General features: G+C 48.6%; 2 protein-coding genes across 17 annotated transcripts in view; one reads left to right on the top strand and one right to left on the bottom strand.

Annotated features, from left to right (window-relative positions):
• Window positions 1-6,919, top strand: part of FAM192A (family with sequence similarity 192 member A) — a 30,064-nt gene extending 23,145 nt beyond the window's left edge. For all 16 annotated transcript variants that reach the window (XM_023530632.1, XM_023530631.1, XM_011360111.2 and 13 more), the window contains one exon: window positions 4,992-6,919. In XM_023530632.1, the coding sequence (XP_023386400.1) occupies window positions 4,992-5,209 (218 nt within the window). In that variant the 3' untranslated portion in view covers window positions 5,210-6,919. The remainder of the gene's footprint in view (window positions 1-4,991) is intronic.
• A 4,844-nt stretch (window positions 6,920-11,763) lies between these two features.
• Window positions 11,764-16,422, bottom strand: part of CPNE2 (copine 2) — a 25,995-nt gene continuing 21,336 nt past the window's right edge. The window contains exons 13-14 of the mRNA XM_023530633.1: window positions 13,465-13,701; window positions 11,764-12,207 (exon numbers count right to left, since the gene is read on the bottom strand). Coding sequence (XP_023386401.1) covers window positions 12,100-12,207; window positions 13,465-13,701 — 345 coding nt within the window. The 3' untranslated portion in view covers window positions 11,764-12,099. The remainder of the gene's footprint in view (window positions 12,208-13,464; window positions 13,702-16,422) is intronic.

Genomic DNA, 16,422 nt, shown 5'->3' on the forward strand with positions numbered 1-16,422 from the left:
ATCTACTCTCTATGGATTTGCCTTTTCTAGACATTTCACATAAATGAAATCATGCAATACATGGCCTTTTGTGTCTGGCTTTTTCACTTCACATGTTTTCAAAGTTCATCCGCATTGTAGCATGTATCAGTACTTTTCACAGCTGAATAATATTCCATTGTACGATATGCCACATTTTGTCCATTCAATAGTTGATGAACATTTGGGTTGTTTCTACTTTTTGGCTATTATGAATCATGCTGTTATGAATATTCACATACAAGTTTTTGTGTGAACCACTGTTTTCAGTACTCGGGTATATAGCTAGGAAAGGAGTTGCTGGGTAATATGGTAACTATGTTTAACTTTTTTGCGGAAATGCCAAATTGAATTCCAAATTGGCTGTACCATTTTTACATTCTACCAGCAATACGTGAGAGTTCCAGTTTCTTCACGATCTTTTCAATACTTTTTTTTTTAATTCACCTTTGTGAGTGTGAAGTGATATTTCATTGTGGTTTTGGTTTGCATTTTCCTAATGACTAATGGTATTGGCATCATGTACTTATTGGCCATTTGCATATCTTCTTTGGAAAAATACTCAAATCCTGAGACTGTTTTTAAATTGGATTGTCTGTTGTTGAGTCGTAAGGGTTCTTTGTGTATTTAGATATGAGACACTTCTCAGATATATTATTTATGAACATTTTCTCCTTTTCTGTGGGTTGTAGCTTCACTTTCTTGATTGTGTCCTTTGGAGCACAAAAGTTTTAAATTTTGATAACATCTAATTTATTTTTTTCTTTGGTTTCTTGTACTTTAGTTGTTGTGTCCAAGAAACCATCGCCTATGAAGATTTACTCCTGTGTTTTCTTCTAAGAGTTTTATAGAGTTTTAGCTCTTATATTTTTGTTGTTGATCCATTTTGAGTTAATTTTTGTATATGGTGTGAGATAGGGATCCAGTTTCATTCTGTGCAGATGTCCTATTGGCCCAGCACCATTTGTTGAAAAGACTATTTATTCTTTTCCCCACTGAATTGTCATGACACTTTTGTTGAAAATCAGTTGACCATATGTAGGTTTATTTCTGGACTCTCTTTTCTTTTCCATTGATTTATATATGTCTATCTTAATGCCATTACCAGTCTTGATCACTAAATAGCTTTGCAGTAAGTTTTGAAATTGGAAAAGTGTGAGTCTTCCAACTTTGTTCTTTTTCCAGATCCCTTTCATTTCCATGTGAATGTTGGGGTCAAATAGTCAATTTCTACAAAAAAAAAAAGCAGCTAGGATATTGATAGGGATTGCTTGGATCTGTAGATCAATTTGGGAATACTGCCATCTTATGGCATCTTAACAATAGGCTAATATGTCTTTTAACTCTCGTTTAACCTGTAGGTCTTCCTCCTTTTTAATTTAGTTTTTGTTTTCTTTATATTTTATTTGCGAAGAAACTGTTTTGTCCTGTGGATTTTCCCACACTCTAGATTTTGCTGATTGTATTCCCATGGTGTTACTTTATACTCTAACCTGTGGTCCGGTAAAATGGTAGTTAGATCTAGAGCTTGATCAATTCAGGTTGATTTTTTTGCAGGAATACTTCATATGTCATTGTTGTACTTCCCATCATTACTGTTTTAATTAGCATACTCCTCTGTTCATTGCTTAGTTTACTTGTTATTGTACCTTGGGAATTATTGCATATGTGTACATTTCTTTGTTCCTTTTTAAGGCTGCTTAATATTCCATTATATGATCGTACCATTGAATATTTATCCCATTTTTTATTGATGAACATTTAGATTGTTTCCATTCTTTCTGTTATGTTATATTAAATAATGCTGTACTCATGCATCACTTTTCATATCCATAAAGGTACCAGCCTAAATACTTAGAATCATGGGGTCAGAGAGATTATACATTTGCAATTTAGGTAAATATTGCCAAATTGCCCTGCAAAGAAGTTATCCCAGTTTACATTCCCATCAGCAATGTACGAGTTCATTTCACTGATATTTTAACATATAGGAAACTTGCTAAACTACAAGTGGCTGCATAAATAGGGTAAGTGTATAGTGTGTGTGTGTGTGTGTGTGTGTGTGTGTGTGTGTGTATGCACACACACCTGTATATAATACTTCATAGAAATCTTAAACATACTTCAGCTAGTTAACCAGTAGCTCTGTATCTGGTGCTTATTCCCTGATTAGAACTATTTGCATGAATCAGTGGAAAGGAAAACTTGTGTGGGATCTTTAAACTATCTGAGTCAGACACTTTGTGTTTCAGAGCCATTTTTTTTTTTTGTCATTCTGAATCCCTTCTTCCCACCCCTTCCTGTATTCTTGCTGCAAAAGCTGGGCAGGGAACATCCTCTTTTGCTAGGAGCTGAGGCCATACTAGAAGAATATCTCCTGTATCTTGCTTCAGCGTCTTGTCCTCAGCAGTAGAAGCATTTGTCCCCTTGGTCCCCCAGAAGATAGCTCTGTGACCCCAATGGAGATCGAGGCTGCCCCCACTGGAGTCTCTGGACTTAAGCTCTGAGCAGAGCCTGCGAATGCACAAGTGGACCCATCTACTCTCAAGTCACGCATCTGTCTGCATCCCAAGAACATTCTCTATTAGTAATTTTCAGTGTTAATTTGGTATAACAATGTGGTCCTGCAAATGCAGAAGTTGGCAGGAAACTTACCAAATGAGTGAGATCAGAGGGCACCACTTTGTTCTCTTTGGACAGTTAACTGCTTTGCAATGAAATTTGTCAGAGTCGCAGTCTTTTCTTTCTTGAAACCTAGATAATTGGGAGATTTGGTCTTTTGGCTTAAACTCTGCTGATGCCACAGTGGTGTAGATTCTTGGTTGCATTCCTATGGCTGACTTCCATCCTTCCCGTCGGGCAGCTCTCGTCCTCCATAGGTACTCTAAACCTGATCCTTCTTTTCTGTCTAAGAAAATTCGGTTCACCTTTGAAATACCTAATAAAATGGCAAAGCTCACTGAGCAGCATCACAAAAATTACTTTTCTAAGTAACTGATTCATACCCTTATAAGATATTAGGTTTTTGAGATTTTTTTACCAAGCTTTTCTAAGAGTACTGAAAATATCATTGTATATGTAACATAATAATACAATGAATATTTAAGTAATGAATGGCTTACAGTTTGATGTTATGCCTATATTTTCATCACCCCTCCCCCCAAAAAAATTTTAGCCATTTGCAATGGAACGCTGTAAAATATCTTTAACACATTTTCCTGCATTCTCACTCATCGTGAATGCTGGCCTGCTATATGCCCGGGGGGTGGTATGATGAAGAAAGATCCTTTACCCTCAAGAGACTAACTTATGGTTAGAGGACAATACAAATTAGTGATCCCCCTCGTCATTGGGACTGTCCAGTCTTCCACAGCCTTCCTGACTGTCACACAGGGATGCCCTCGGGGCTACAGAGCTGTATGCAACTGTTCTGCCATAATTTAAGTGGCCCAAGATGCGCATTAAATTTTTGCATTTACTTTTTTAAAAAATAGTCTGAACAGGTAGTATATGCACATAATAGAAAATGCAAAATGGGCAAAGGAGTGCGGAGTGAAAAGTTAAGTCACCCCTGTTCCCCAACCATTGTTTCTCTCCCCGGAGCATCCACTATTACCGTTTTTGTTTTTGTTTTTTTTCAGATGTAATGCATGTACATGGCATGTTCCCCCGATACACACACACACAAATTCTAACTTATACATACCCTCACATCTTTCGTTCAGCACTTTGTCTTGGGGATCATTTGATACCAGTAAACACAGAGATACTTTTCTTCATGGCTGACTAGTTAGTAGTCCACGACTTCACTGGTCCCCTCTTAATGGACATTTCGGTGGTTTTCAGTCTCTTGCTGCTGTCAGCAATGCTGCAGTGAATGTTCTCATACGAGCATAATTTACGTTTGAAGGACATTGCTGTATTGGCCTGTACATCCCTCAGCAACATGTAAAGATACCCACGCCCCATACCTTCCCTCCTTATATATTGTTTATGCTCCGTGTTTAAAATTCTGTGAACTGTTCATGTCTCCTGTCCATTTCTCGATTCAGTTGTTCGCTTGGCTGGTTTTGGAAGAACTCTTTATTATCTTAAAGAAATTAGCTTTTGTGGTATTTATTGCAAATATGTGTCTCTCCGTTCTTGTAGCATTGTTGTCGCCATCTCTGTAGTCGTCATCAGCTGTCGTCTCACTTTTCTACATCTCCATGTTTTAGCATCGCCTTTTTCTCCCCCTTATTAGGACTTCCAGTACGACAGGCAGACATTCTGAGCTCCTGGACTCTGTGTCCCAGCCATTTGAAATCTCTCAGCCTGTTAGCGTAGTTTTTGCTTACTCGTAATTTTATATTTTGAGAACCATGTGGTCTTTTCATTTTTACATAAGCTTTTTTGTTGTCGTTAAGACAAAACCTTAGATGGTAACATGCTTGTCAGCCTGAGACAATGAAGCTTGAACTCCAGCTCTTACTTTGCAGTAAGAGCTCAGGTATCATTTTAGTAAGTTATTTTTTGATTCGGATTGCGTTTAACATTTTCTACTCTAAGCGGCATATAATCTTAGCAGGTCATCTGACCTCCCTCATCAGTAAAATGGGGGATAAACAAAGCTTGAAACATGGAGAAGGAAGGAGTGGAATAGAGTTAACTTTCTCTTTAACCTTTAAGTCCTGCGTTTTCCAGATCGAGGCTTTCTGTCACTAAGGTGACAGCGTAACTATTGGTTTTCTGGGGCAAAAAGAGCCTCAGCTGCTCGGTGACATTCTGCATGGTCTTAAATGTGCTCTGACTGTGGCTTCAGTTTTCTAGTTGTAAACGAGGAACACACTCCAAGGTGACGATGAGTGCGGTGTGGCCCGCGCAGGGTTGTTTGGAGGCTTCCAAGGTGAAGCCCGCGGCCCAGCGCCTGGCCCCTGAGAGGTGCATCGGCCGTGGAAAAGTGATGCAGTAACAGGCCTTCTCCTTCTCTGCAGAAGCCCCGTCCTGCGCGTCTCTCGGAAGCACGGCCCTGAGTGGCCCGTCCATCCACTGCCCCTCGGCAGCGGTCTGCATTGGCATCCTCCCTGGCTTGGGCGCCTACTCTGGGAGCAGCGATTCTGAGTCCAGCTCGGACAGCGAAGGCACTATCAACGCCACCGGCAAGATTGTCTCCTCCATCTTCCGAACCAACACCTTCCTGGAGGCCCCCTAGCTCCTCCCACCAGGAGCTCCCTGAGAGTAAGCCGGACTGTTCATCTGCCTACAGGCATTACCTCCCTCAGAAAACTCCTTCGCCTGCTTCCTGTGCACAGCGTGACATTTCTAACCTCATCTAAAAACGTGCCAGAGTCCACTTGTGGCCCAACTTGTGTTTGGTTTCTCCTTCCACTCCAGTGCAGATGCCCGAACCTGTCTTGCAGCTTCTTCCCTCACTGATGTGGGGGTGGGGGCTTAGGGCCTAGCAGAAGTCCCACTAAAATTGCCCTGGGAGGATAGGCACCAGCTGGCTTGCAAAGGATTTGGGTTATGTTGCTTTCTTGTATCTTTTTTTTTCCTCCTTTCCCAGCAGCACAGAGAAGCAAGGGTCGTTATTGGACAGGTATTATTTAAACATTCTATTCTAGATGAACGCGGCGTTTGGTTATACCGCATTGTGGAGCATACGGGGGGAGAGAACTGACTCAGGTAATGAAATGGCGCACCCCTGGGACTGACCAGTTCTTGACGTTGTGTGACTGAGATTAAAAACTACGTCTGCAGGGGGGTGTCCTTAACACTCATTATTCTTTGTGAAATTCCTTAGTCTTAGAAAACTTACTCCCTCTTTTCCTTTCATCTAATCCCATTTAAGACTCTAAACCTTAGAGAAACAGGCATAGGCCTTATTTCATCATAGCCAGAAATCAGAAGTGCTAGTAGTTATGTGGACAACACGACTTATTTTTGGCAGCTCTTAGAATCCTAATATCGCAAACCAGTGGGATACACCTGCACATTCTGACTATACTCTGTAGTCTGTCGGGGTCCTTCTCGATTTGGTCCATTTATAGTTGTGGCTTCCAACTATGGAAGCTATTTCCAGCGGAAAGGTGCGGTCCTAGTCCTCTCCTCTTTTATCTGCTGCCCCTCCTGCTCTTTTCCCACACAGAGCAGCTCCGAGGCAGGGAGCAGCCAGGACGTGGAGGTCCTGCTCTACCTCTGTCTCATAAAGAGAAGCAGGGAAGGATGGAAGGAGACAGGTAGGGAGGCCTCAAGGACAGAGGTTTGGACTTTATGAAAAATAATCTGTAGGCCCCTCTGCTTCAGGAGAGAGGGCCTGAGTGGTTCTTTATTCCCTCCGATTTCCGCATCAATTGTTTCTACTTCCTTGGGTGTGAGACGGAGAGAGACACACACAGAATGTGTTGACACTGTGATGCTGGCAGGCAGAGAAGCTACTCAGTTTTAACGTAGGCAGAGGCCCCTGGATCTCTTCCAGCTCACTCCTTTTCCCCTTCCACTGCAGTGACATTCTGGTGCCCATTCGCAGATGGTGACTTCCCTTCACCCATAACCGATGCCTTGTGATTCTTCCTCCGTTTCAGAGCTACTCTGTGCTCATTGTTCCTGACTTGTCAGGACAGGCGCGTCATCTCCACTCTAACAGACGAGACGTTTAGGTGAAACCGTGTAGGCACCTTCTGCTTCTCTGCTTCATTGTTCCTGCTTTTGTGCTGTCATTGTTACAGAGCGTACCCAGAGCCACCTCAGATCATTTCAGGAGGCAGACCAAGGAATCAAAGCCACCCTCTTTATATGGTTTGACTTTTAAGAGGCCGCTAGTATACCCTGTGGCCTCTGTTGATATTGGAAGAAGTTGATAAAGGGTTGCAGGAATTTAAAACATTTAATTTGAAAGCTAATAAATCTGTCAGAGAACAACGTCTTGCTTTTCCTGTTCTCAGTCTCGTGTTCCCAACTCCCTCCCCATACATCACGACAGCTAGATTGTGTCGAGAAGGTTGGGGCCCTTCTGATAGATTTCCGTTAATGGTGTCTCAGGCGGGACTGAGAATCACTGGTGATCGATTCATCACATTCTCTTGTATCTAGAGCATTGGAACTGAAACACGGGTTCTGTCAAACCCATGAATAGAATAAGCAGGACCAGGTCTGTCCTATAGGTGAGAGGTGCCTGACCCCACGGCTGCGGACCGGTACTGGTCCGTGGCTGCATGGCAGGAGGTGAGCGGCGGGCAAGTGAGTGAAGCTTCATCTGCATTTGCAGCCGCTCCCCAGTGCCAGCATCACCGCCTCAGCTCCACCTCAGATCATCAGGCATTAGGTTCTCATAGGAGCCCTGGTCCATGCTGCCACACAGATTGGGGACCGCCGCAGTGAGCAGCTTTGGAAAGCATGCAGTGTAAACTGTGTGGTTCAAACCCAAAGAAGAGAAAAAACAGGGCTGGAAAGAAACACTGCTTTAAACCATAAAATGCAGCCCTGCTACCGTAATAGAGAATTGGGGTTTTATAACTAAGTAATATGGGATAAAAACCGTTTGGGCTGGGTTTCTTTAAACCTGCTTACGTTGTCCCCAGTGGTCACATTCTTACAACTCTTGAACTATGCGAGGGAGAAAGCTCGTCTGTGAGGAATCCTGTTGCCAGCTCTATTTGTGGCGCGCACTGCCCTCTCAGCCACTTCCTGCTAGCCATCTACCCACCTTTGGCCCTGTCACCCACCTGGGTGGGGAGAGAGGGAGAATGAAAGTCAAAGCATCCATTTGCCATCTATAAAAAGCAGGGCGGCCGATGTGACTGGACTTAAAGATGCGGCTGGTGACCTGTTTGTGTATGCCTTCCCTGGCCCCAGGACCTGGGAGGAGCAACAGTTGGCTTCTCACATTTGAAGGGGTAGGGAGAACTTGAGTTTTTGTCAGGATCATTCTAGACTGAGAGTCGAGCCCCTACCTAGGAGTGACTGAGGCTTGTATCTTGCGTCCTTATTTTTTTCACTCTCCAAGAGTTCTTTTCTCTGGCTGCCTCCTTTCCACCCACGAGAGAAGCTTCATTTGCCTGAGACTTTCCTGCTTATGCTGCTCCCCCCTGGGAACCTGGATATACCCACAGTGGTTATGAGCTTGGAACCAGACATATACCAGCTGGGTCACTTGGGCAAAGCCCTTAACCTCTCTGGGCCTCAGTTTCCTCTTAGGTAGATAGGAATAGCAACACCTACTCCCTAGTGAGGGTGATAGATAATCTAGATTAAGTGCTTGGTGTGTCTGGCACACAATGCTCAGTAAATGGGTAGCCATCTCGTTAATGCTCTCGCCGTTGGCCTCCCCCGTTTCTAGGTGGGGTGTCCAGAGTTTCTGTTAGTGATGATTTATGGCAGCTTTGTCCTTCCTACTGGCCTTCCTCAGTTGCAGCTAGAACATTGACAGGATGAAGGGTCAAATCCGGCAGTCAGAGCTCCAACCACCAGCTTGTTCTGTGTGCCTCCCTCTTAGCTAAATGTTAATTGCTCAGGCACACCCGGTTCCTTGGCTCGAGTGTCCTAGCTGTGGGTATATGGCTCAGCTGTCATCTTAAGCCCCTCTAGAAAAACAAAAAGGAGAGTTCAATAGCAATGCACCATCGTTAGGACTTGGGTATTTTCTCGATTTGCTGGCATGCCCAGCCCACTTACCCAGGACAGGATGGATTGCAAGTTCTCTGCGGGAGGCTAGAGTCTTGGCAGACTTCGTAGTCACAGGTTGAACACAAGAAGTCGGTCTGCACATTCATGCCTTAGTAGTGCTGTTAAGGGCTGGCTGGCATTTTCCTCTCACCTGCCGGAGCAACGGTTTAGAGAGAGAGGGAGTGTCACAGCAGTGACAGGCAGAATGTGGCCCCAGCACTGGAGCTTGGCAGAGGAGGCGGGCAGCAAAACCCACAGTCAGCTTCCACTCCGAGTGTTAGACTCGGCTGGGCTTCTCCCTTACTACTTTAGTAATAGTCATGAATGTCACTATCTCTTATGATTTGTTTTCTTTGAATCTGTACCAAGCCTGCTGTGTACGTGCCAGGTACTGTTTGGGACATTTGTGAACCACTTTTGTGGACTGTGTAGTGTCTTTGACCCTGAGAAAAAGTCTTGCAAGGCACCCCTTCTCTACATGTTATTGAGGAAACCAAAATTCACAGTGGTTCAGTGACTTGCCCAAGGGCACACAGCTAGGTGACAGAACCAGAATTTTCATTTTGAGCCTTTAACTCTACCTCTGGCTTTCTGTGGTCTCAGTGAAACTTTAAATGCCAGTGCTCAGGCCTCAGCGGAGGTGATGCAGGGTGATCCTTCCAGTTCTTTTCAGCCTACTAGTCACGTGTGAGAACGAGTAGCAGCACCAAGGTTTGGTTTGTTTTTATTGAGATATAATTGACATATAACATTAGTTTCAAGTATACAACATATTCAATGTATATGTTTTGAAATGATCAATCGCCACACGTAGTTATAAAATTTTTTTGTGTGATGAGTGCTTTTAAGATCTCTCTTAGCAACTTTCAAATGTACAACACAGTATTGTTAGCTCTAGTTACCATGCTGAACATCACATCCCCAGGATTTAATTATTTGTTTTTTTGTTTTTGTTTTTAAGTGGTAATTCGGCCTGGTCAGGAGTTTGGGCGCGTTCATGTCCCCTGTGAGCTCAAGTCAGCTGATAGTAGAGGGCTTGCTTGCCTGACCCACCCAACGTTGGGCAGAGAAGGAGGAATAAAAGGCAGAGTTGGCTGGGCCCGCTCTTACGTGAAGTGGGAAGCGGGGGCGGGGGCGGGGGCGCCACACCTGAGTAGGCAGGTCCTCCAAAGTGAAGCACTTGGGATGGACCCAGTTGGAAGGCAGGGACTCTACCTTCACATGGCCCGGGAGGTGTCAGACTCCCCAGTTTCACTAATCTGGTAAATTATTTCCGTGGGGAGGTATAAGGGAGAGGGCTGCATGAGAAGCAGTCACCCCAATACACCCATCCCCTGAAGGCTAAGGAGAGGATGTGGGGCTGGGAGGAGAAGGCTACTTCTCTAGAGAGAGGCCTCTGGTCAACAGGACTTGACAGATTTCCCCAGGCTGGGATGGGTACAAACTTCCCTGCTTGTGACATCCAGCTAGGCTCACTTCAGCCATCAAACGGGAGGGCAAGCCAGCGGTCTCGTGCTGCTGTTTCCACCAATACCCAGCCTCGCAGTCAGCCTGGAGGCCAGGTGTGCACTAAAGTTGCCAGATGTGCTGGTCCCGGGATTCCATCCATGTTGCCAACTGGCCCCTGGACCCATGTGCTGCAATTTCCCAAGGTCCTTGGCATCAGGGCTCCATGCAGTCCTGCAGCCCTCAGGAGAAATGAAGGTGTCTCTAAAGGATATTTCAGCTGACGTGGTAGCCACAGAATTAGCAGAGGCATTGAAAGTTTAGGAAGAAGATAAATGTCTCTCGTTGGCTCCCACCAGGTGAACACTGGCTCCTGAGGTTACCAGGTGCCCGGAGGTAGGAACCCGCCTGGTACACCACCCGGTACACCACCCAGGTCTAGTAGGCCACTGGCAAGAATGACCTGGGAGAGTAGGTCGAGGTAAGTGACTTCACAGTCTCAGTGAAGAAGGACAAACTCAGCAGCTTGAGCAGAAGACCCTTGTAGGGTTGAGGGAGGACACTCAGAGCAGTGGAACAAGCGTGGGCCCTGGAGTCTGCCAGACCTGGATCTAAGTTCTGGCTCTGCCTCCGATAGGTTTGATTAGCTTCTCTGCTTGTTTTCTCATCTCCGAAGTGGTCACAGACAGGCTGATGGAAGGGTTCATCAGGATTATGCCTGCGAAGCAGTTAACACGGAGCTGGGAACCGTGCTTAATATAAATGTCAGTTGTTGGTTATACACCAGCCTGTGGCAAAGGGGCTGCCTAGGACTCCCGGGGTGGGGGGGGGTGGATATGGGGGGAGGTTGGTAAGAGAGAAGGAAGTGTTATATGGAAGAGGGAGGGAACTGAGGTGGGGTTGTACAGACTGGTTCCCCGGCTGGCTGCATGAAGTTGGGCCTGAGCCCAGAGAGGGGCACGTGGGAGAAACCAGTGGCTGCTGGCAGCAGGGACAAAAGCAGCCCTATTTAGTTAGCAACCTGAGGCCAAAGAGCCTTTCACACACTGCAAATCACAGGGCGGACCCCTGTGTCTGGGAGACCCGGAGGAGCAGCAAATGGGTGGCAGTGACTGCAGTCTGTGTCTGTGTGAGAGAGTGTGTGTAGAAGGGCATAGGACAGAGTGGACCAAAAGGAAAAAGGGGTAGTGACCATGTGGTGGCTGGGCCAGCATGTGGGGACTCCAGAAATGCGTGCGCTCTGCAGGGGCCAGAAAACCTACAGTCGCCGGTGGGGTCCTGTGCATTCTATTCACCCACAAATATTTATCGAGCGTATACGCTGCCAGGTTCTGTGCAAATTTAACAGAAGTGTCAGAGTTCGTGTGGAATGCAGGTCCCCAAGTAGAAGTGATGACATCGACCTCATAGGCTTTCTGGAGAAAAGAGGTTTTCATGTTCTTTTCCCGGATCGGTAAGCCCATCCGATCAGTACGCCCAGCTGAGGAAGGAGCTGGCACAGGGACATCTGCAACTCCTTTATTACCCCGCATATGACACACACAACGTGGTCACGGTATTAAAAAACAGAGCAGGAGTTAGGTGCAGGCGTGACACAGAGTGCACCCTGGGGACACGCTGCTCTGAGTCGGCCGCCAGTTACTGGGAAAAAACCAATTATGATTGTAAAAATTTTATTCTCTTTAATAACAATAATAATTCCACGAAAATTATACAAAGTACATTCAATACTTAAGAATGGGGAGGGTGGGGAGAGGGGGAGAGGGAGCCGGTTTGGCCCGGCAGCATCATCCGTCGACTCCAACAAAGAAAGCCCAGCTGGCCCGGGGGAAGTTGGGGATGGAGGTCCGGTTGTAAAAAATAAACATGTGGATCAGTTCAAAAAAAAAAAAAAAAAATCCACCCACAAGGAAGCAGGGTGAGCGTGCACGTTCCTGGGGCGGGCGGGAGGCCCAGCCGGCATGCTGCTGCTGGGCACGGACGGGCCGGCGCTCAGGCGGGCTCCGAGTTGGTGGGGGGCAGGTTTTTATGCTTGAAATACTGCACGACTTGTTGGGGCAGCTCCGCCAGCACGGCTTTGGCCAAGGTCTCTTTTGCCGCCTGCAGGGTCGAGAGCAGGGTGGAGAGAAGAGAGGATAAGGGATTACCAAACGGGAGTCATGAGGGGCAGGACGCCAAGGGAGCTGCTATTGACGGTGTTCCCGGAGGACGAAATCAGGGCCAAGGGCCAGGGCGGTCTGAAACTGGCGTCCCTCATCCCTGTCCATGCCTGAAACGCCACCGTTCGCAGGGCCTGCCTTTACGGGAGGTGTAACTCCTAAGCACTCGAGATGCCCGGGAGTAACATTTTAGGAAGAAGTTGTCTGTGGGAGGCTTTTCGGGGAAAGAGCTGGCGGAGGCGAGCTGCACGGCCTACTCATCTGGCAAACATTTCCCGAGCACCTCCTTGGCTGGTATAAACAGCCATGACTGTCTGGTTTACTGCTGAATGTGCGGCCACAAGCCAGGCACAGGGAGGGGTTAGTCGATGTCCCATGCGTGTGAACGGTGGCCGATACCCGGCATTTGTCAGGAAGCTAATGCTTCCAGAGGAAGGAGTCAAACCATCTCAGGTAGGTCCAGAGGGTCCTGGGTAGAGATATATGAGGACCACTGGGTACGAAACAGAGTGGTCAGTTCTTGCTGGGATGGCTCCCAGATCTGAGCCTGTTTATACCCCGAGAGGCCCTGTAGCTGAGAGAACTGAGGCCTAGAGGTCAAGGACTTGTCCAAGGTCACACGGTGCCTCTGGTCAAATAAAAGGCTGGCAGTATAGGGGGTGCATCTGACGGGGCTGGACTCCCTCTGGGGTTCCTCATGGGCCCAGCTAACAGGAGCCAGGTGGGGCCACCTGTCCCCGCTGCAGAGGCCCTTAGGGAGAAGAGGCCATCCTAAGATGGGCCTGGTTTCCCACTCATGACATGAGGAGGCTGGGCGACCGGGTCACCCCAAAAGCCTCTCGCACCTCTAGGCCTTTGCTCTCGTCCCTCTGTCTCCTGGAAATCTTTGTGTCGCATGGGTAGCTGACTTCTGGTCGGGGTTCGAGGGCAGGTCCCCCAGGAAACCCTGCCCTGGAGCCTCAACTTGGCCTGGCCACCGCGCCCCTGCTGCGTTCCATCAGCTTGCCAAAGCAAGTGCTCACGCTCACATGGCCTCGTCTGGGGCACATAGTAGGCCCTCAGGAAGCATGCAGTCAATGGGGCTCAGGGTAGAGGAGCCTCGGACGAGCAAACAATCCTAGGACCTTTGTCCTTGATCGTTACTATGGCTCCGGGGGTCCCGTGACCGTCCCCTCCCCAGCCCGGCCCCCGCACTCACGTTGCGAAACTCTCTAAAGGGGACAAACTGCACGATATCGCGGGCCGCTTCCTCCCCCGTGTGGGAGCGCAGCATGCGGCTGTCTCCGTCCAGGAACTCCATGGCGGTGAAGTCCGCGTTACCCACGCCCACGATGATGATGGACATGGGCAGCTTGGAAGCCTGCACCACGGCGTGCCGTGTCTCCTCCATGTCACTGATGACACCGTCCGTGATGATGAGGAGGATGAAGTATTGCTGCAGGAAGGGGGTCAGCCGGCATTCAGCAGGGGCCCCCCATATCCCTCCCTCCTATCTTAACCTTCCCAAAAGCCCTCTGACCCCTGGGAGGAAGCTGGCTCTTCTTCCCCAGCTGTAGTCAAATCCCAGCCCCTCCCCTGGCGCCCCGGCCCCTAAAGACCTCAGTTGTTTAAACAGCTGGAGCACCAACTGCCCTCATCCCCCTGCCCTGCGTGTTATAGGCTGAGAGCCTAGGACCCAAGGCCCAGCTCTTCTAGTCACCGCACTGGGCCTCTGACTTGACTCAGTGCCTCAGTTTCTTCATCTGCAAAGTAGGAGTTGCTACACTTCTCTCAGAGAGAGAAAGTGCCTGCCACGTGGCAGCAGCTCGCTGATTAATCGAGAGCTGCATTCCTGGCAGGCAGGCCCGTGGCTGGCGAGGAAGACCACTGGCCGACAGACTCCGTGAGCAGCCTCTGCTCGACCTGCACACAGATCCCCGTGCCCCTGCTCACACCCTGCAAGCATGGCTGGACGCCGAGACACCTTGCAGGAGCTGAGCAGGTCAGCTAGGCCAGTGGTCCTGGGACCGTGGGACTCCGCTGGCAACAAGCAGACAGGTCACACACCAGACAGCATTGAGTCACAGTAGGAAGGGTGTTAGTTTTGCAGAGGTCTTTCAATCCTATAAACTGTACCCAGGAGGAAGTCTCAATTTGGTGTGAGGGTGTCTTTAATACCTTTCCACCACTTGCTAACAGAGAGCAAAGGCAAGAAGCTCAGAGCTGCAGGGGACAATGGTCTTCAGCTAGACTTTAATATCATTGTAGTTTCTTATATATTTACTGTTACTCTATAGCAAATGATAACTTACAGCAGATTATAAGGTTTCTTTATAAAATTAAGCAAAAAAATACTGAATGAGTAATGTGACTATAGTATAAACTGCTGAGTTGGAGGTGAGTGAATGAAGTTCAGGAAAGCTCACTGGATGATCCGTAGGCAGAGGCCCCAGGATTCCAAGCTGGCCGAGACCTCATCTTCAGCTCAGCTCTGTCCTTAACACCCTCTGGCCCCTTCTCAGGGAACTCAGTTATGCCCATCCGTAAAAGAAAGAGAAAAACCCATATGCTCCTAATCTCTGTTTAGGGCTTTTGCCTTCCAGTCTGACCATTCTGATTCTCAGGAGAGAAAGTTGGGGCCCAGACTAGTCAAGGTCATGGAGCTAAGTAGAGCAGGCCAAAACCAGCCCTCAGGGCAGCACTTGGTCACCTTCTCACCTGTTTGCTCCCTGGGGAGTGTACAGAGTATACAAGATACACCCCTAGGATGCCTTGTTCTCCTGCCTGCTCCCCAAGCAAACTACGGAAGGAAAGAGGAGGGTGAGCCTTGTGGAGGCAGGTACCCCATCATTCTAACCCCAGCTCTCGGCAGCAGTAGGCCAGCTCCTCCTGCACTGTGCCTTTAAGAGAGCAATCCCTTAGCTAGGGATACCTGTTGCTATGGAGATGGCAGCCTGAATCCCTGCAGTGGAGGGCTGCTGCTGCCAGACCCCATCCCAAGGGTTGCGGGGGGAGGGCTCATAAGCCCATCCAGACCCTTGTCCCCCCATAGCCCACCATCATCCCAGCACGCCTTCCCTAAGTGGCCCTAGAACCCTGCTTCCATCCCATCAGAAATAGTCCAGGGCAATATTTCTGGGGCACCTAAGCTGAGAGGAAGGAAGACACTGAGAGGCCTGGCAATAGGAAGAGTGCCTGGCCTTGGCCAGCAGTGGGTGGGACTGGTCTCCAAGCCCATTCCAGCGGCCTCCCACCTACCTCCCCTCATGACACTCTTGCCTCCCCCCTTTTCATCGGCCGCACGGCTACACTAGGAGACTTGGAGTGCAGAGGCCTGGGCCTCCCTCAGAGCCCTGGAGCATCTTTCCCCAGGGAGGTGGGTGCAGACAGGGCCTGGGTTACTGCGGGACCGTGGGCACTGACAGGGTGAGGCAGTCTCCCATGTCACAGTGACAATGACCATACAGACACTCCCCCGTCACCCTCACACTGTGATTCTCCTTTTAGAGATGAAATGGGCTGAGCGAGGTTCAGTGGCTTGCTCAAGGCCTCCCAGACAGGATGGTGCAGTCTAGATTCTAACCCAAGCCTGGCTGACTCCAAAGTGGGGGCTCTCCCACAATGTCCTCTGCTGCTCACTGGCATCAGGGCCCTGCACCCTCTCTCCCAGCACCCCAGGGTCAGAAGGCCTGAACATCCAGGATAGCAGCCCAGGGCAGGACCCAGAGCCACGGCACTGGACTTTAACCCTTGCTCCTGTCTGTCAACCCGCCAGCCACAATGCCCACATCTACGTGCCTGGCCTCAGCAGGCACATGCTGAGGTCAGCAGCCTGGGTCAGCCTTGGCAATAGAAGTACAGCTGACAAGTCCTTGGCTTCTTGTCCACCCTGGGCAGAGCCAAGGCTATCCAGGAGCTTCTAAGATCTGTTACAACCCCTGGGGCCCACACCCCTAACCCCAAGATGATTCAGAGGGGAGGTGGCTGTGGAAGGGGAGGACTTAGGGTGTAATCAGGCAGGAAGAAGTGGGAAGGGGCTCTGCTGTCCCCACAGACAGTTCTGGTCTACGCTACCCCAAGCTTTCCCACCTCCATATGCCTTTCCTGGTTTACTTCCTTCTGCCTGGCATACCCTCCTCAGCCACTCCTCCAAGACCCATCTGAGTGTCCCGCTCCA

The sequence above is a fragment of the Pteropus vampyrus genome, unplaced genomic scaffold (genome assembly GCF_000151845.1).
Source record: "Pteropus vampyrus isolate Shadow unplaced genomic scaffold, Pvam_2.0 Scaffold51, whole genome shotgun sequence".
NCBI lineage: Eukaryota > Metazoa > Chordata > Mammalia > Chiroptera > Pteropodidae > Pteropus > Pteropus vampyrus.